General features: G+C 43.9%; 1 protein-coding gene across 4 annotated transcripts in view; it reads right to left on the reverse strand.

Moving 5' to 3' along the window:
• The window catches only part of nfatc2a (nuclear factor of activated T cells 2a), a 19,305-nt gene extending 4,614 nt beyond the window's left edge, over positions 1 to 14,691 (reverse strand). Inside the window, exons 1-9 of one of the 4 annotated variants that reach the window (XM_031845250.1) lie at positions 14,344 to 14,691; positions 11,533 to 12,466; positions 11,226 to 11,394; positions 9,007 to 9,209; positions 8,715 to 8,887; positions 6,876 to 7,016; positions 4,914 to 4,969; positions 4,654 to 4,786; positions 3,781 to 4,494 (exon numbers count right to left, since the gene is read on the reverse strand). In XM_031845250.1, coding sequence (XP_031701110.1) covers positions 3,781 to 4,494; positions 4,654 to 4,786; positions 4,914 to 4,969; positions 6,876 to 7,016; positions 8,715 to 8,887; positions 9,007 to 9,209; positions 11,226 to 11,394; positions 11,533 to 12,466; positions 14,344 to 14,401 — 2,581 coding nt within the window. In that variant the 5' untranslated portion in view covers positions 14,402 to 14,691. The other 3 variants (XM_031845249.1, XM_031845248.1, XM_031845247.1) reach the window with 3 other exon arrangements.
• Between the last annotated feature and the right edge of the window lie 6,664 nt (positions 14,692 to 21,355).

The following is a 21,355-nucleotide window of genomic DNA, read 5'->3' on the forward strand; positions in this document are numbered from 1 at the left end:
GAGAGAGAGAGAGAGAGAGAGAGAGAGAGAGAGAGAGAGAGCTGGAATGTGTGTGTCTGCAAGTAGTTACATGATACTACAGTGTATGTGTGTAGGGCGCATGCAGTACGTTCATAGCTAACGAGGGATTGTAATGACAGCATGAAGCTGAAAACCAAAGACAGAAAAGAGAAAGTAAGTTAGCAGACTGACAGCTAACCACCAATCTAGCCACAGATATGGTGCGTACATGCTCACATTTCAGTGAACAATGCTCACACACACTCATATTTAAAAAGAGTTATCGGTTGCGGTTATTGTTGATTCTTTCTACACTGGCTGTGAATAGATCCCTTTCTAATGTGATTCCAATGGAAGAGTCCTCCATCTCTGTGCATAAATATATTCCAAAGTAAAAATGAAGCTACTATGAGGCTTCAGGAGTCCGAGTCAGGCCTTTTCTACACAAATGCATATATACAGATACTATTTTCCTCTATGTTCTGAAATAAAATTCTGTCCACACGACCTTCGCTTTACAAAATATCTCTGTACACACTGAAACTCCAAACGCTCACCGGGCCAGTAGGTGGCGATAAAGGCTACGTCAGCAATTCGTCAAATACCAGAGAAGAAGATTGTGCGCAAGCACAGTAAGCTTATTTGTCTTTCGCGTGTTAACAAATAATAAGCTATAGCTCGTAAACAATAGCTAATTATTTCTTTAAAATACAAATTTGATATTTGGTGCTATGGCGAAAATGAAATTTGACTCATGCATTTTATCCCTCCAACAAAGATCAACAACACTGTCTATGGAAACAAAGAGGGAATTTGGCACTAAGAAAGCTAATTTTGGAAGATTCCCACTTCATTTGGTTCACCCGGACAGCTTCAGATTAGCTTACCAATACATTTTCACCCATGCTAGCAGCATCTCTCTAGGGACGGCGATGCCCTAGTTGGTTGGTTGTTTGGTCAGTCGGTCCATCACTACAAATATTATTATTCGGTGGATTGCCATGAAATATTGTAAAGACATTCATGGTCCCCAGATGATGAATTCTAATAACTTTTGTGATCTGTTTTCATACTAGCACTAGGTTAAAAACAATTGTTGTTTTAAGTCTCAACAAGCTCTTGGTTGGATTGTTGTAATGTCTAGTACACATAGCTATGTTACCTTCAGGATGAATTGTAATAACCGGTCAAAGTTTCCATTTGTCCAATATGTTGTTTATAAAACTAATGCCAATCCCATCAGCCTCAACTGTCGTACTTTCTGTTTAGTGTTCGTTAGCTATTGTAAGCAGGAAATTTAACCTCGGGGGTCCTTTGAAGTTCAGTGTCTCGCTCGCTCAACACTTCAACATGCGGACAGTTGGATCAAACCTTTTACCTCGTGGCAACTGATGAATCTTGCACTCAGTGCACTGTACAGTACACATGGTCATGTGAGTATTGCTTTAGGTTGACACATGAACCTCTGCATGAACAAACGAACTGAAATGACTTGTAAATTTAACAATATAACGGTTTTAGAGCAGTTGTCGTGTGCTCATCACTGCGGTTGTAGCAAAGCTGTGTATTTGATCAAGCCTTTCAAACGGGATGGAAGTGAGCTGAGACTAATGCGTGTCCACCAGGCTGTTGCTGTGTGCTTTATCTCTCCCGTCCCTGATCTCTACCTGCTGGAACAATTTCACCTGCTCCACTGCCTCTGGGCTTTATTCCACACCCACTAAATCTGCCACTCTCAGCCTTTGGAGACTATGCCAGTGGCTCTTTTACCGTTTTCACAAACTATGTGGCACGCAGGGAGACATGCTGGATGTTTCTTGACCTTTGTGGTCCGAAAGGCAAGGCAGGCTCCCACACAGGTCTTCTTTTAGCTGAATAGATTGATATTTGTAATCATTTATCCATCAACAGACTGTCGTTTGAGCACCAACAAGAGGCATGGGAACTTGTGTGAGGGCTGAAGTTACAAGCCCTCTGTGTGGGAGATTATGATCCAAGTTTGGGCACTAAAATGAAATACCTGACTTTCAGTTGACACAGTTCAAGCATCTTCAGATGTGACTGTTATCGACCACAATACTGTGTTGATACCAGGATGTGGCATCACCCTTTTTAACAAATGACAACAGACTGAAACACGTCTCTATGAGTAATGTTGACAATCTCACTTTGGTGAAGACGTGTTTGATGGTCACAACTTAAATGACTAAAACTTTGCAGTTATACACAGAGGGGATTTTTTTCGACTCACTTATTTTCTCACTCTTTGTCTGAAATGTTTCTTTTTGAATATCTGGAAGTTCCCCTTATTTTCATCATTAAATCGTCAATAGGTAGATGCTACAATAATGTGGATGAGTGGACTATCACCTGACGATCCAGCGTTGTGAAAGTAGTACATTCAGGGATGTGGTATTGTAGAAGTGGCAATCATTATATTGTAGTTTAAAAATAATAGAAATCATCTGCGTTTCTCTGGATAAAAGAAGGCAAATAAAACAAAGTAACCTCTAATTCTGCAATTAGTTTTGACAAGATTTCCAGAAGATGGTGTGCTATTTAAAATAAAAACTGAAATGAAGCAAAAGGAACCTGGCCTCAGGTTTTGATGATGGGAGGATCAAACAGTTCCACTGTTCCTCTGACTGTTAATTCACCAACTCACAGCCCTGTTGCTGTTTACTGTGGAGGGAAACCCTGCAAGTTCCATCCAAAAAACACAGATTCCATTGCTGGCCCTTTTTCTTCGTTTCATTTTTTCCATTGAAATGCACGCACACACACACACACACACACACACACACACCTTCCCTTTTCCTGCGAACTACCCTCCACCCTCCCGCTATCTTACAGGGATCAGCCTGGATTTCTGGAGGAGAGCAGCTGCAAATAGGAATTTCTTTTGCCAGATTGGCAGAATCCCGCGGTCGGAAAGAAGGCTAATCCTCTGGTGGGTTCCCCCACAGAATCGAGGGGTGTAAGGCCAAGGAGAAGCTCCGTCCAACTATAACAAACAAAGAGGCTTTCCCCAGCTCTCCCAGGCAGCCCGTTCCACTGTTTGACAATGGTTGCCATGGAGGTTGTTTTTCACTTCATAACAGTGTCAACATGCCCAGGCGGCCAGCGGAGTGACACTTTTTTCTCCCTCCCTGTCTTTAATGTGAGATAGAGGGGGGGGGGGGAAGCTAATTTCCTGATGTGCGGCGCTGCCAGACGAACCCCTGCGACCAGAGGGATGAGCATTATTGAATGGAGCCACGTGACGATGACAACCTCAACCTGCCTTCAGACCTCACTGGGCTGACCCACACTTAAGGTAAAACACAATATAGTTTGGAGAACCTTTTAACTCCAAACTAAAGAAGAGGTTCAACCTCCTGCCGGCGGCTGGATATGGCCTGACATTAATTCTGTCAGAGGGTAATGGGGTTGACAAGAGTAAGTATAAACACATGACTCATAATCCCTGTTATTTCCACCTTGAGTGGAACAAAACTACACCTCCTGGCAAGGATTGTTTTAACAGTGTGAGTTTTTTCTGTTGGCTTAGTTCAGAGGGATACTATAGCACGTCGTAGATCATACTGTAAATATCCTTGAATTGTTCTTCGGAAAAGTGAAATTTCTTATCATCCATCTCTTTCAACAGACGGAATTGCACATATCCATCACTTGTCCGCCTGTTTTTATTTTCCCACCTCACACCACTTAGGTGATAAAGACACACTGTGCACACAACAAGCTATCCCACTCACGCAGAATATAAAAGCATTAACTTACACTCACCATCATCTAGGTAGGCCTGGTCCAAGTTCTCCTCCTTGACCGTCACCCTCCTCTGTCCGTCTGCTGGAGCCTCCATCTGCTCCGTGCCAGGCGGAGCCCGGCCTTTCGGCTGCTCCTTCTGCACATAGGGCTGCTGCTGGATAACGGTGGGATAGTGCTGCGGGTGGGTCACCCCTGTCTCAGCCTGGGGGGGTGTGGGTGAGTGGGCGGCGGCTGCCTGTGGTGAGTAGCCATCGCAGTAGATGATCTGCTGGCTGTCGGGCTGCGGAGCAGTGAGAGGTTGAGGGTCGCCTCCCCGAAGCTGTTGGTGGTTGGTGGGGGAGAACTGGATGATGGAAGGGTGCTGGCCTGCACCGATGGGACCTGCAGACTGAGCCGGGGAGCCCGTGTGGACCAGGACCGACCGGTGGGAGTCAGGCAGCAACCCTCCAGTCTGCTGATAAAGACCGGGGCTGCCGCTCAGACTCTTGCCCCCACGGGAGTACACAATGGCCGGGATCTGCTGCTGGAAATGTGCGTCTTGGCTTGGAAGGCTGGAGCTGAGACGCTGGCAGGAGGCCATGCTGGAGACCAGGCCGTTGTCTGGATGAAGGACGCTGCGCGGGTTATGGTAGTAGGAATGGGGGGATAAGCCCAAGATTTGAGGCACGGTGAAACCCATGTGGTCCGCTTCATATTCATCTATGGGCTCTGTCTTGATGGATGGAGCTAAAAAAACCATAAAGATAGCCGTTAACAGTCTGAAAGAAGTTCTACTTCTAAGATTTTCCATATACTAATAAAAATAGTAACCATTATAATGGCTGTACATTTAACTGCCACGCTGTAATAGAGGCATAGCACAAAGAGGCTGAGCAGCATTCTTACATGACAGCGGTATGTAGGAGAAATGCTGAGGCTGGCTGCGCTTCCTCTTGCCATTAATGACGTAGAAGTTCACTTTGACTGAATGGCAGACAGACGAGTCTCGGTAGGACGGCACCTCCACAAACAGCATACTCTGCAAGACAGCGCTCTGTTATGTGCTGAAACTGGTCTTTTTGTTTGAACCAAACTACTAAATCATGACAATTGACTCTTTTAGTGCGATTTACAGGTCGTCATACACAGTTCTAAATAATACATACAGGCTGGCTCTTGTCTTTGTCCACTGTTGCTTCCATTTCCCAGATTTGCTGCCCATCTAGAGGGAAGAAAAGAGAGAAAAGCGAGTCTTAAACAATGTGGTGCTTAGCTCTGCAGTAAAGTAAGTAAGGTCGATTGTTTCAAGATGCTCTAGACGGTGGTAAAATTAAGTCTGTAGCCTGTAAATTTGGAAAATGCCGAATCCCAAGCAATCAAGAAATAGCCTTATTCTGAAGTCTTTGTATTTTCAAAACACTGGTTCACTATATTTCACTCATGTGAATACAGTTATATACATCAGATGTGTAGCCACCATAACGTCTGTCTGGCAACATTTGATTCAAAATTCACGTGGACAGAAAAGGCCTCATTGTGCATGTAGATAATATCACTTTCAACACCACTTCCTCTCACACCACCGAGCACGGCTAAAAGTAGAGATGTCCTGCAAGGTTTACCCCCGAAGACACTGCGACAGAACCACCTTTGAGCACTCGAATGCAGCACTGACAGACACACCGCAGGCTTCTCTGCTTCACGTCTGTCACGATTATGGTCTATGTAATGTGACGCAACACTTCATCAGATTACATTTAAGCGTCTGTTTAGGTGAAAAAGTAGAAAGCCGAATGTGCTTGTAAATGTAAACTCCATATGCCCTAATGATACGACACGTGGTGCAGGGAGTTGTGTTTGACTGTTACTGTGGGTGGGAAACCCTCTGTTAAATTAAAAACACATGGCTTAAATGAGTCAGCAGGAGAAAGGGGGATTCCACACACCTCGCCAACTTTTCTTCCAAACTTTATTTTTATGATCAACTCTCTCCACGTCGAACAAAACGTGATGACTACTGCTTTCTTGGCGTTTGTATTTGTTTGCGTTTTGTTGCAATTCTACTCTCAGGGATACCCCGACTCTTGTTCTCCATCTGGGGATCATTGTGTGTGGAGGTGGAAAGGAGGAGCAAAGGAGAGAAACTGGAGAGAGAGCCCGGGCAGGCTTGGCTTGGCCGGGGCAGCTTTCCTTCGCTCCGCTCAACCCTCCCTTGTCCAAGCACGGGAGCCAGGGGAGCTCCAGCCAGAGGCTGCTCTCTCTCATTCGGAGGGATTTCACAGCTGCAATGGTCCAAAACTTTGTGTCATACAGAAACTCTCCAAAACAATGGCAATCCCTATGCGTAAGGTTTCTTTTTCCATCCCTGTCTTACTATCCATTACTGCGGTGTGTCGTAACACAGCGGCAGGGAACCCCGGAGAAGAGAGAAAAGAAAAAAAAAAGTAGCCAGGGGTCCAACTTTTAGTGGAGGTAGCATGAGCATTTAGAAAGCAAAGCTCTCCGACAGCAGTGGAGCCAGTGAGTCACAAAATCATAAGTATTTTAACATAACTGTCCACCTTAGACAGAACCGAACATCACATCATAAAAAGGATTTAAAAAGAACTGTATTTCACTGCCATGAACGGACATAAAAATAAATCCTTTCCTTCCATCCAGATGCACTAAGTTTCAACCAGACGCATCAACAAACATGTGGCATGCCACGTGACACGCAGAACTATTTATCACACAACAAAAGGCCCATCTGCGTCATGATAAGACATCATGGAAGAAAGGGGCAAAGGGAAGTGAGACTGCAGTGTTATCATTTGAACCATGCAAATAACTGGTGTGGCTCCAGCTAAACAATGATGGTGGGGAAATGAACGCTTTGAACGTGTTAGACACGGACATAGATATTTGTAAGTCATTGTTATCACTACGGTGTGACTGTGGCACTTTGTCACGTAATAGCAGAACTAACGGATGCATAATGCAGCAATGTTTTATGGAGTAAGTCATAGGTTTCCGGGCAATGTATGTCTCTAAAAAGCCTGTAAAGAAATCTTGTTTGAATATAGAATATGACTCTTTCCTACAGGTTGCTTGTGATGCCGGCGATGGTGCGATTTGATGCCACTCACCCTGGGTTTTCTCCAAAAAAATGACCTTGGAATCGGAGCTGAAGTTCTGCCCAGTGAGGATCATCTGCTGGCCGCCCAGAACGGAGCAGCTGTCCATGTCCTGCTTCTCCACCATGGGAAGCTCATGGGCTGAACGCTGGGCTGCCGGGACACACAGAGGGGCGTGTGTGTTACATTTACTGTCCATCTGCTGTCTCACACTCACACACACACACACACACACACACACACACACACACACACACTCGCATAAGGAGAATGTTTAGTATTTACCAACAGTAGAGCTGAAATGATCGCTGGATTATTTGATTGACAGAAAAATAATTGGCAACTATTTTGATAATCACTTGCAGTAGTAGTAGTGAGAATTTGCAAAAAATCCTCTCCAGTGTGACGATTAACTGCTTTTCTCTATTTTAAATTATTGTAAACTGAATATCTTTTGGCTTTAGACTGCAGGTCAGACAAAACAAGACATTTGAAGACGTCGCCTCGGGGCAGTTTCTGTAGAACAAACAATGTATTGATTAATCAAAGAAGTAATGTGCAGATTAATCTATAATGAAAATAAATCAGTCGCAGCCCTAAACTACAGTGACAAAACATGAAAGCTCTGTACTGGTATCTCACAAGTACACAAGCAACGTATTACCAAGAGGTGGCCGTGTTTAACAATGAGGTGATGCTGAGTCATGCAATAAGCAGCAATGTAAATCTGTCAAATCACAATTCAGGAGAGTGCTGTGCAGTGTGCAATAAATACTACTATGTGATGTATAGAATGTTAAATCTTTGTCGCAGACATTCAGTCATCACACATAAATAAAATGATGTACAGGGCATCAATTAAGTTTCCGTCTGATAGAGTAGGAGTACAGGGTTTGAATATAGGGTTGTTAATTAAGGAGTTAATGGTAGTAGTGCCTCCTCATGTTGTACCTTATAATCAAGAAATTGTTCAGCCGAAACTCCACTCACTGAGGCGAGCCGAGGTGTCGACAAACAACGCTGTGACCTTTGAACAGGTTTGTTCACCCTACTACGCCACGAGCGGATGAAACAAAGCGGATGACACCAGCAGGGGCCCTGCCTCCTCAAACACACCATCGCTGACAGACTGCTTATCAACGGGCCTGACAGATGTGTCACAGGTGTCATCGTGAGCAACTTTTACACTTGATTGGTTTTCACCGACACTGCAATTGTTCTGAAGTTCATGTTACGACAGACAGGGAAATAACCGTTGTTCTGCCCTTTCTGTGATCGTAAAACAGATGGGGAAACGACGATTATAAAATGATATTTCATATTCTGCGTCATGATTTTAATGAATTAAAAAAAAAGGAGCATATTGCATGCAGCCCATGTCACACTGATATGATTAATGGTGTGTCTTAACCAGGGTGTTAGTCAAAGCTAGATAAAGGGCCTTCTTGTTTGAGGAGGGGAGTTTTGATTACACCAGAGGGCTCTAATAACACTGTGTACACATGCACTGATGTACCCAAGCACAGACTTTACTACTGCGCACATACAAACACATACACTGACACATGCAGCGCCCACCTACTGAATGGAAGCCCTGGTTGCATAAAGACATCTTTGTGTGCAGGACTCTGGACTATCAGCCGAGCTCCAAACTCATTTGAATGTGGGTTCCTCTTTTTTTTTTTTTATATTTATTTTGTATAAAGTTTTGTTAAATGAATAAATCAGCAGTTGGATTTCAAAAGGAAGCGTATGTTTCATAATACATAAATCCTTCACCGAATCAAATCATTTTTCAAGAGAAACAAAATTAAAAATAGTTGGAAAAAAAGCATGTGTGTAGCTGCTTACAGCACTCGATAGGATGCGAGGCCACTTGGAGAGAGACGTGCTGTCCTCCAGGCTGAGGTATGTGCACACGAAACACAAGACGAACGCGGGTGTTTTTCCGACCGACGTCCGTCTCGCCCTTCCGCAGCTCGATGTCGGCGTTCCTGAGCTTCAGGATCCCAGCGCAGTCGATTCTGGGAGAAGGGATGAATATGTGAGCAAAACTGACAATAGAAAATGCATATTTGATACATGTTTGAGTGGAAAGATGTTAAATAATTAAGAAATCAAATGCACATTATTCAATTCTCACATTGCTCTCATGTTGTTCTTTGGCTCCAGGGGGATTTCGAGGACTTTGGTGCCGTGGATAACCTTCTCGTAGCTGGTGGTTGTAACTGTCTTACCAGTGATGCGGTGGACTTGATAAAAGGCGTGGGGCTTGAGGATGCGCTCATCTGCTGTACCAATGAAGATCTGCAGGCCAAGTGGCTCCTTGCCTCTGTAGCCATGTAACTGCAGACATTAAAAAAAAAAATCATAAAAACAGAGAATCAGCATGACTGAAATCGCTTTAAGCTAGTTTGTTTTCTCCATAAACGCTTGTTCTAACTCTGCCTTTCCAGATGTTGTTTCCCCCCCAGAGGTGACTAATCAGTGTGCAAACGCATGAGTCTTCTTTTTGCAGCCTTGAACAGAAACCAGCAGAGAGCTCACATCCTACAGCCTTGTTCTTTCAGAACTAGATGAAGGGTCCTGACTGAAACAGTCATAAACTTCCAGCCCGACTGACACATTTGTGTCAGTTTGGCAAGTATTGAGAATAGGTGAAGCTGTGAACTGGAGATAGATAGAGAGACAGAGAGAGAGAGAGAGATTACTTTTAACCTGAAAGTGCCTCCTGTGGAAACCTGCAAAAACCACAAAGCATCAACTTGCATCTAAATGCTGTTTTTGTGCAAACAGTGTAGTGCATAACCTTTATGATAGAATATAACCATGAACTGGTTGCAGAGGGACTGCACAAACACTACAGGTAACGTTTTTTTAAAAAGGACTATTTTAGTCTTAATTCCTGGTAAATAACCAGTTTATTTAAAATCAGACACATTTCCACACCAGAAGGTATTTTTCCTATTTGGACTGTTTCTTCAGTCACATCAATCACATGTTAGAAATGATTATCTGACTGGATGTTACTGTCAAACTTCACAGCAGCAGCAGCTGCTGAATGTGAGCTGAAGCGATGGGAACATGAACGAGCATGCCGGCTCCATCTAATCCAGGTAGCCGACACACAGGGTGAAACAGAGGAAGCTGACTGCAAACACTCAACGGGCCATGTGAGCAGTCAGGCCAGTTGTCATGGCAGTGGCCAGAGCAGTGAGTCATGACAGAAAGCAGTGTAGGAAAAGTAAAGTGGAGGGTACGAGGCTCAGAGAGAGAGAGAGAGAGAGAGAGAGAGAGAGAGAGAGAGAGAGAGAATGAGGGAGGAAAAACAGAGGGAGCAAAGGAGGAGAAGAGGATGGAAAGACGAGGTGAAGGAGTGCAGTTGTGGCTAGCCAGGCCTGACCATCTGATTGGCCTGGCAAACCAGGCAGAACTGACCTCAGGGTGAGGCCTTTGGGGATGGGTAGAATATGGAAAAGAAGCGAGAGAAGCCGTATTTCCAACATGACCCTACTATCAACCAACAAAGAAAACAGCTTTGAAATGTTGCCACAGCAACAAAAAGAAAGGGAAGTTGAACCTATTCTCGGTCTGTACAGCGAGCCACAACTGTGTCACAGCTAATTTCAACACGCTGCGTTTGAATTCCATGTTGTGACTGTAAGAGAAATATTAGCAGACTTTTTTTTTTTTTTTCCCCTGCTCCTACAATTATCTTAACCACAGGCACTATTCATTTTCTTTTACACGTGTCTGGAGAGTGTTTCAACACTTTGAGTCAGCTTCTTAATATACGAGACCCACGCAGTCAACAAACCAGTGTGTAAGAGGAAGTCAGGGACAACATGAACACAGTCCTGTTTGTGTGGTTAAAACCATGGGGGCGAGGGCGCACAACAGCAAACTATTTTAGGCTGGAAGGCAGAAAAAAAGAAGAAAAAAAAAAAAAAGCTTGTGTTGCTCACTGACCTGAGTTCAGTTCTGAGGCTTTTCATGGGGCTATGGGGTGTGTCATACGTCTGGGGCTAGGGCATGCTTTAATGATTTGTTTTAGAAAGTGAGAAATAAGAAAAGGTGCTATGAGAGAAGCCAGAGTAACTCACATAGAGTGATTTTCATACAGCTGGCCCTGGGCAATAACACCACCACACCACTGAGTGCATAAAGAGTAGGAAATACCATTACACGCTCTCCCATCAGGGCCGCCTCGGGCTCCCAAACTGGAAGGTTACTGTAATTAACTGGACAAACCTGACAGCATGCCTTCATATGGTTGTTCAGCACTTTGCGTTGAAGTGTTAAATGCATTGCTGGGTACTAGTTTCAATAACTTTGTTCATTTACTCCTGTTTTTGTCCGTACCTGCACAATAGGATGTCCTCCTGTGGGGGCTTTGACGGCACCCCTGCTTCCCTCCGTCTCATAGTGAGCTCTGTGGTGTGGTTTGGGCTGCACCTCAATGTGGAGCTCATACTGGTCTGTGCGTCTGGGCATCGGCCATTCCAGCGGGGGGAGAGAAGCCACAGGGATGCTACAGGACATGAAGAATACAGAAGAGGATACAAATCATGGAAATCATTAAAGTTGTCCTCTTAGAAGATGGAAATGTATCTTTTTTGGATTTTGTGTTAGCCATGAGAAACAAGTTCTGACCATCCTGCTAATTTACCTGCAGATGCTGGAAACCAGCGGCTTGGACCAGATTGGGGGGATAACAAAGTAAGGCTCTGCAGCAGGTTTGGACTTTATGTCCTGCTCGCAGGACACCAAGTAGTTCCCTTCTGCGTGGTTCTCTGGGTACAGAGTGTAAACCTGGTTCGACGTCTTGACTATTTTAGTGGGCACCAGGCCTGGCTGCCCGGCGCCAAAACCATTCATGGCATCAGCAAGGCTGCTGTGCGTATAGTGGGCACCTATGTTGTGATCTTCATGGCCGCTGTGAGGGGAGGGACTGCGGGAGCGATGCCCTGGGACTAAGCCTGGATTCCTGTACATGTCGTAGGTGCGTTTGCCCTGTGGGGAGGTGGAGCGGGAGTCAGGTCTGGAGGAGGGCGAGCGGGTTCCCAGGCAGCCGTCCTCGGCTAGGCTGGTGCGAGGGGAGGTGCCGGGGGAGGTGCGCGGGGAGCCAGTGTGGATGCTCTGTAATCTGGGGCACAGGTCTCCGGTGTTCTGGCCGCTGCCGGGGGACACACAAGGAGACGTCCAGGGGGAGTAACTCTCAGAGTGCCAGCTGGTGGAGGAGTTGCTGCTGGCGGGACTCAGGCACTGAGGCTCCCGGTACGACAGGTTTTCATGACCAGGCACAGCGAGGGTGGGTCTGGGGCTAATGTTCAGGTGGTGGTTCTGCAGGGAGTCCCGACCATGGTTGTAGTGCTCACGGGAGGGGGTGATTTCAATCCGCGGGCTTAGGGCCAGGCCTGCAGGCCGGGTACTGTCCAGATAGTGTCTGGCCTCCTGGTTCTCATATCCTGAGAGAACCTCAGTGTTGTGGTCGTTGTAGGAGGGACTGCAGGACTTGATGCCGTAAGGGGAGGCCTCCTCCAGAGGGAAAGCCTGCTCGGACTCAGGGCTGAGGACTTTGTGAGGCGCAAGGTTGGGGTCATCTGCAGGGGAGGGAAGATGAAATGTCATCACAACAGAGATATTTTCCATTATTTCAAAGAATAACAGCATTTTTTTCAATTCATCACAGACATTAACGTGCACCTCTCTAAATGACACAAATCAAATCATATCGAAAGACAAAAAAAATATCTTTCAGCTAAAAACAAAAGCCTTTTCATGTTGACATTTTCTCTCACGTGGCTACCACAAGTCAGACTGCCTGTCAAATTGACTTCCTGATTTTTCTTCTTCATTCACATGAATAAAACTCAAAGGCCGCACAGTCACTCTAAGCCTTCAAATAACCGACAAAGTGAGAGTCCACTCAGGTTGCCAAGGAGCCCCCCGGACAAACCTTGATCTCCCGCAGCAAAGTCGCTGCAAGGTGGTTCATATTCAAACAAGTACTCAAACTCCAAATCCTCATCAAGGCAGTTGACTCGACTGAGCTCTTCCTCCAAATCCTTTTCGTTGTAAAAAGAGGTCATCTGTCTGTGTTTTTAGCCCCCAACGACTCCTTCGAGTTCAGGCGAGGCGACTGACACGCGCTGGAGGTGTTGCGACGCTGATGTGGATTTTGGGAACCTGCTCAAGTGTCAACTAAATGCATCGGTGAGCCTGCAAGAGAAGAAGCGCACAAGTTTCCTGTTTCAGCCCGCAGGAGCTATTTTCAGATGAAGGCGGGTCTATTTTCACAATGAACGCTCGAGTTCATCTCCGTGTCTGATCACTCCTCTATTCCTCGTTGATGCGTCGAAGAAGAAGAAGAGTGGAAAAAAAAAGAGAAGAAAGTACAGCTTGGATGTGATGAAGTGAGTGCCCCATTCAAACAGATTACCGCGAGTCTTCTGAAGAGACTGTGCAGCCTGGTGCTGCCCCCGGGCGTCTGACACGTGACGGTGACACAGCAGGGTGCTGACTGGGCTCATCACCAGTTCAACAACTGACTTACACAATCCATTTAGACAGGATTCAGGTGTGTGTGTGTGTGTGTGTGTGTGTGACTGCGTGCGTGTCTGTATAGTAGCCTAGATGGATGGTTAGATTCAACATGTTCCCTCAGTGGATTGGATTTCATGAAATGAATCAGCCAATCTGGAAATGCGATCTTTTACGGTTCATAAAAAAAATGCACTCCTGAGGGAATCCCCAGATTTACACACGACGCAGCGCAGACACTGTTCCTTCCTGTTGTAATAGCACATGCTCAGTCAGCAAAACAAACAGACGCACAGCACCCTTGGAAAAAAATCTTTTTTTTGGTGGTGTAGTATCCCAACTTGATTAAACTATTGATTATGGGTTATTTTTGGCGTTGAAACCAAATTAACAAAGTGGTAAAAAATGTATATCAGCCAGAATAGAGTATTCTAGCAGAAAGTTCTTGGAGGAAATCCACATTTGAATCTTAGAATGAACCTGGAACCACATTACACAACCAATATACAGTAGTCAAGCAGGCTCAGGAGATTTTAAAATGTGTCATTAATGTAACTCTGAAGTTTGATAGAATGCCATAACTCATAAAAACTTGATTTTATATTAGTACCCAAAGTGTCTCTCCTATTTTGCGCCGATGAAATAAAGTTCAGAGTATTTCATAATTAATTATAACAATTATTCGCTTCTCCATGGCTTCCCAATACCTTAGCGCTTCCCGGTGATGCCGAGGCACGCGCTGCTGTGCGCTGACCAACTCAAGCAGTCTTCCCAAAACGTCAACATTCCAACTATCTGTGAACTATTAGACAGTCAACGGACACATGACATTACAGCTCACATCACCACAGACTTCAACACCCCAGGACTAATACTACTCCATCAATTAAAAATCAAATGGTTTGATTACCAGATAATCACAACACTTCAGCAGTACCTTGATCCATCGACCTCATGGTGTGGTACTGTGCCAGCATCCAACTCTCTCTGAACATCTGGATCAAAATACGAAAAACAAATAAAAAGGAAAATTACTTTCCGCTAATAACCACAGCAGAGGAAGCTCTCTTCTGTTGAAAATGTGGAAAAGAGACCCCAAAAAAGACCTCTCTGTATGTCTACGCGTTCAAAAACTTCAAGCTGCGAAACAGCAGCTGCGCGCAAACTCTCTTTCTGTTCAAAAAAGCATGCAGCCACAGCAGCTACAGCAACGGTTCTGGTATGAAGTCCCCCTTCCTAGAGCTCTATAAGGATTACTTGTGTATCAAGAGCGGCTTCCTTCCCCGCTCTGGGTGTTTATAATGCTCCAATGCTGTAAAATAACGGGATTCCCTCAGTGTTTCCTCCTGTTTGTGCGCCTTTGCCATGGAAACCTGGAGCCGGTCCATGTCGGAGACTCAGGGCTTTCCTGCAAAGCCCCACACTCAGGAATCCATGACGTCTCCGGCTCCTGCGCCAAGGCATTTCTGCGGCTTCTCACAGACAGTAGCACACAAGAACTCCATTGTAGGGATGAAGAAATTACTGTAGGACACTGTAGGAGAGAGAGAGAGAGAGAGAGAGCGAGAGAAAGAGAGAGCGAGAGAGAGAGAGAGCGAGAGAGAGAGAGCGCGAGAGCGAGAGAGAGAGAGAGAGAGAGAGTTCTGAAGTTCCATATGAAATTTATTTAACACAGTTTTTTGTAGCAGTTCACTCTATCTTCAGATTTTGAAATGTAGAGCAGACAGCTTTAAAATGTTTCTGCGTTTTGAGTCAGTTTATGTGGCCATGGTTAGCTGACGTTTAGAACATGAAATATAGAGAATTCCATTGTTCCCACTGAGGGAAGAAGCTATCCGTTTCCATTTCCTAATGGAAATCTGCAGCATCTTCTGACACTTGACTGGAAAAAAATGGCTGAACAAGACCACTACATAGACTGACCCTAGTGTAGTCATCAGGTCAAATTCTCCACTGCAATAGAAGTTACATAAGGTACCATCCGATGTAAAAACTGAATTCTGTTATTTTGGATTCATCTGTGCTCAAGTGTTGTTTTGTTGTTTCCTGTCGCACATTTATTTTTACAAATAACTTCACCATGTTGCTTGTGTTGTGGCACAAGGTCACTGAACCTTTTAATCTGTTAAATCTCATTTTTCTGCCATTTGTATGAAAAAATCCAAATCAAACCTAAAGGGCCGTTGATGCACCATGGGTGCCCCCCCCCCCCAAAAAAAAAACATAGGCCCACCCAGGTGCATGCTGGTCCTATACCTGCCTGCCTATAACCCCGGAGGTGGCCTCACTGTTACCCAACTCTAATTATCTAAATATACTAAACAAGAAAAACTAGCAAAAGAAAACACTATGAAAAAAGTAATCTCAATAAAGCAAACATCTAGCAATCAACAAGGCTACTTATTATCAATAAAACAACAACTAAATACTAACAACAACAATAGATAGCTTCTACATAGACTGGAACTTCTTTGAGTAAATCACATCTGGTATAACAGTGATGATGGTGTCATTTCTTGCAGTGTAGTCTACATCATTTCAAGGTGAAGTGCCTCATGCTACTTTAAATCCCCCACTGACCTTACTCCAGTGTTGACAAAACAATCCGTGAGTAAATCCAATGCACACGTCTGAGTCATGTCTCAGTTGTTGTCAAGTGTATTAATAGCTTTGTCACTTCATCTAGAAATGAAAGGCCCAACCATGTCTGATAACAAATGAACACTTTTGGAGGAATGAGTTCAAAGCTCTAACACCTTCAATCATCCGGCAACATAAACCTTTCATGGAATAAGAGATGATAGAACCATTGATTTGTATGTGCTTCGTCTGGTCAGGAAAGCAAACATGTATACGGTAGATTATGCTTTTGGTAAACCGACACTGTATTATGATCAGTAGTAATACATTTTGGTGTTTTCTCAGGTAGTCGAGAACACACAGAAAGGCTCAAAATCAATCCTGAATACATTTGCTGAAGTCAAGTAACAGCTAGTTGAAGCAGTTTTCACATTATGGAGTTAATATATTGGCCAAGAGAGGAAGCTGTAGAGTGAGCCAGCCAGAGGAGCCAAGTGAAACTATACATTACTGTTTCAGTGCCATGAATTGATTCCTGCTCTGGTGCTGCTTTTAGTTAGCTTTTTCCAAAATGTAGCTTAAAAAAAAAAATAATGAAAATCCAGAAATGTATGATTGGATTTAGAAAAAACATTTTCTCTTTTGAACTAATCCAAACTGAGAATCAACTTTTCAGCTAGTTTCACAGGGGCTGTTTGGCAGATTTTTCAAACCTTACAGATGTTTATTATCGTTTGTATTCCTCCATTATTCTATTCCTTGATATGCAGACTTGCAGCAGGTCGGAGCCTTTCTATCCCGTGTGGTCGTGTTGGGGGTTTTAGAAGGTTTTTCCAAGTGTCCCACTGAATCAAATAACTGGAAGTCATCAGAGCGCTGATCACCCTGTCGGAGAGTTCAATCCAGTGCGATGCTAACTTCTGGGGTGGCGTACAATATACAAAAATACGCTTTGCCTGCCGCACTCTATGTCGCCCAGCATTTAGTATGACATCATTATAAAGACTTTCAAGACGCACAACCACATTCAGCAGTTTGATACAAATCCAGTGAACATCGTTTTTCTCGGGTGCTAACCCTTCTGCATAGCCTCAGTGACTGATCCCGTGCTTACGTCAGTCATGTCAGACCCAAGGCCATTCGTAGGAAAAAGTGTGTACTTGAGAGAAGGGGTAATCAGAGGATCTGTTTTGGATTGAGACATGGATCAGTCTGTGTGAGGGAGCCTGCTGGGTGGACAAGGTGGCTGCAAAGAGTCCGTAAACCGCAGCGGCCAAAGCCTTCGTTCTGGGGGTAGCCAACCATCCAGCAGCCTTGTCTACCAGATGTAAATTCCTCCACTCTTACGGAACTCTTATGCAACTCAAATTATGAATGAGTAAATGAATCCGGCACACGCTCAAGAGAAGGAAAACCGCCTGTGTCCAGACGGCCGAGTTTGCACCTCCATCTTTTCTTTTTTTTTTTTTTTTTCAGAGAGCCCTTTTTTTCCAAGTTCATGCAGTATTTTCCATCACTGTAAAAACAGCTCATTGAGGTAAAGTTGTCTGGGTTAGAGCATCGCCCTCCTTCAGTTTTCCAAGTGTAACATGTGTGATTATAAGCTTTTAAATCCAAGCAGTGGAACTTTGATATGGAAATTGTACATTGTATCGCGTCTCATGGAAAACCTTCCAAGGAAATTCAAGGAAGCAAAATGAAGCATGGACTTTTGCCTCCCTTTGAGCTGCTCTCTTGTATGCCGGGGATATTCTACTTTTCAACTTTGCATTAACTCTAATTAAAACTGTTTTGTGCAGAGGGTTAGATGTGAAGACTGATACCACTCTCATGTCTGTGGGCTGAGTATGACACTACAGCCAGCTGTCAGCTAATTTAATAAACATATTTTCCAAAATGTAATAAGGAGCTGTCTCTGATGTGGGTTTTTTTTTTTCCACGAAGAAGTTCAATTAACCAGTTAAAAAGTGGTAAAAGCTCATCTACGCCTTCATCATCATTAGAGATCCATGATCTATGACATGTCTCAATGTTTTTTATTGTGTAACTGCTCAAAAGTCCCCTGCTCATTAAAGGTTAAACATCCAAGTGAAGCAACACTAAGCAAAACATTTTTTTGAGTGTAGGGACACTCTAATGGATGTAATAATATAATTTAACATACCCTGTTTTAAAGGACGTGTAACACACAAACCAGAAGATGAAGCAGCATGGTGAAATTAGGTTGCGTTTCATAATTATCAATAGATGTTGGACAAGCAGCGCTGGAGCTGCTGAGACCGCTGCTGCCAGGATTTCAGTCGGGGCAGTGCTGGCATGTCATTGTGCAATAAGGACTCGTATTTCCTTCCTGCCACAACTTGAGATCCCTGGAAAACATTTTCCTTCTTTTTCCGAATTGTATGAATGAAGTAATATGTTCCATTAACATGGAAACTACATACGTCTACGCTGGTTGTAACCGCCTCGTTATGTAACAGGACTCTGATCGATACTCGAATGTTTGTAGAGAGAATTCCCATGTCTTAGGTCCAGTGGAAAAAATGGTGGACTAGCTCATGGATTTTTCCCTTTTGAGCACAGACTTATTAAATCCCATGAAACAATATCCCCCCCCCCCCCCCCTTGTGGGCACTTTTCTTCTGTCTTGTCCAGCTTTCCAATTCCATCCTACAGTATTTCATAACTTCAACATCTCTCTGTTTCAGCACAGTATGGATGCACTAAAGTCCACATTTGGTCGTCAAAACAAAGTGGAGTAAACTTATTCAGCGTTTCAGCCGAAAGAAAAACTCAGTCTTCCCATTGCGGCTTCATTCTTAACGACTGACTGTATTTCAGCCTCAACAATCACAATTAATCACTCGTTGCACCAGTTAAAGAAATGTCTTTAATCCAGCCAGTGTTAAAGTCATGTGGGCGGTTTCGTTCAGTTGTTTTGGGAAGCATTAACCAGTGTCAATAGAGATCATGGGCAGAGAAAGGAAAAACATATCTGCAACCCTTATTTAACAGTCATGGGTGCAAAGACAAATCAAAGCATTCCAGGCCCACAGAGCTATAAATAGTGCCAGAGGAGGGGGTGTGTTCATGCTGTGCCACGTTTCTGTAAAGGGCCTGTCATTGCCAAAATCCAGTGTTTACACAGAGCCATAACAGGGTGTAGTAAACACTTTATCTGCACTATGTCGTTCATTATTTGGTGTCATCCATCAAGGGTTTCTGTTATTTCAAAACTGCATCAAGCTGACAAGTTTAATGTGGCATATAATCCTCGGAGCATTATGCAAGTTATTGCGAGTTTTAGTTCATTAGGCCTCTTAACCAACGAGATGCGACGCAGGAAGCACAGCTGACCTCGGGCCCCAAACTTTGCAGCAGGAGTCCAGGAAATGGGCCAAGGCCCAGTGACCTCGTCGATGTGGTCGCCTTGGCCCGAATGGTTGGGTCTGGATCCCACATGGTTTCCTTGCCATCATTTGCATTAGCATACGTCAGGACCCTGTGACAGTTTGTGGTATATACTCTGTAGCACATTCATGGTAGTCTCTCCCTCTCTCGCGCGCATTGTTCCATTGGCAGCAGCGTTGTAAGATGTTTCCAAGCTGGAAACAGATTCCTGTCTTGAAGTGCCAAAGATAAAAATGCACCGACCTCGTGATAATTAGGTTGGATACGTTGCGCAACAGTAAGCTCCCTCTTTTCAAAGGCTGAAAATCCCAACCTTGTAAAATGTAAAGTAAATTTCAAAACTTACTTTGACTCTGATTGGATTGTGGATTTGGCAGTGGACCAGCAGCGGGGCTCCATGGCTGGCTTCAAGAGAGGAGGAAAGACCACGGATGTTAAGGTTAGCAGGCAGCTCTGTTGATTCTGGAGTGGAATTTCACTTTTCATGGGACTGATTAAGTTAAATGGTTTCTTGTAATGGTATAACTTACGCACTTGGGCAATGGAACAAGAAAAGAAAAAGCGCTGTAGTTTTAATTTGAACATGCAGTACCGAGGTGCTTGGCTGCATGTTTAAAAAAAGGAAAATAATTTATGACTGAGAATCTAACTCCAAGTAAAACATGTAAGCGTCAACACTTTTATATCTTGAAACCTGCGTGGATAATTAACAAAGTTCCTTCTGATAATTCAAACTAAATGTGGACATTGACTTCCAAGAAAAGAAAAAATGTCTGTAGAGTTATAACTTTTAGCGATTTAATTAAGGTTTAATTCATTTCTAATGAAGTTACATACTAGTTTGTGGTACTTCATTTAGGATGCGACTGTGAATGGGAGAGTGAGAAAACACACCGGCATCACCAGACCTCAGGGACTCCCTCCTCTGGCGAGAGAGCGTCAAACACCCAGACTCCTTGGTGTGCCTGAACAGTATGTTCTGTGTAGCTCACACCTCATCACAAACTGGACTGAGGAGGAACACAACCACAACAGCTGTAATTGTTTTTGCAGCCGAACTGTGATTGATGGTTTCAGTCCAAATCAAGTTTCCATGTATGGGAAATGTCCTGAGAAAAGGAAAATAGTTAGTTTCATTCACAAACATTTGATTTCTTTACTATTCTTATGGAAGCGGCATGTCAACGACCACATTACAGGCCACCTTGCTTTTAATTTAATTCAGACTTAGTTTGAGTCCACATTAAGCGCAACTAGTTCCACTTTTATCATTCATGGAAAGATCATTAAGCCACTTAAAGCTCAATTATTACATGTTGTGGCTTTGTTTCACCAAATGACGTCAAAGTTCTCAAAAATCTCATGATACCAATCACATGGGTATACATAAAATCAATGGGGACATAAACATACATGTTCCTTCTTTACCATGAACACACACACACACACACACACACACACACACACACACACACACACAGTAGTTTGAGTCAAACCCACATACACCGTCCTGCGGCCCAAATACTCACTGGAGTACCAAATAATTCTCTGGGGGAAAAAAGGCTCAAATAAACGCACTTTTTTCTCTCTCCTGTTTTAGTAATGTTTGGTAAAAACTACAATACCCAGCTTTTTAAGGAAGTTACTGAGCCTTTAAGAAAATACATATTTGTGTAACTTGGTCATAAAGATGTTCCTCTCTTTGAAGTATGACTCGTGGCTTGGGACTGAGTGCTACAGACAAGGTAGGAAAATGTAGACAGAACAATCCATTTGGTCTTTTCTTGAGAGCCGATGAGAAAAACACAACAGCAGCCTCATCCCTCAAGCTGTTTGGACATAAAGCCTTTTTTTTTTTTTTATTGTTGCATAGAAGAAAAAAAAATGTCCCAGGAAAAGAAAACATGATTTATTAATCGTCACCACAACACTGACATCAACACAATTCTCCCTTTTTG

The sequence above is a fragment of the Anarrhichthys ocellatus genome, unplaced genomic scaffold (assembly GCF_004355925.1).
Source record: "Anarrhichthys ocellatus isolate YVR2014 unplaced genomic scaffold, GSC_Weel_1.0 scaffold5, whole genome shotgun sequence".
Taxonomy (NCBI): Eukaryota; Metazoa; Chordata; class Actinopteri; order Perciformes; family Anarhichadidae; genus Anarrhichthys; species Anarrhichthys ocellatus.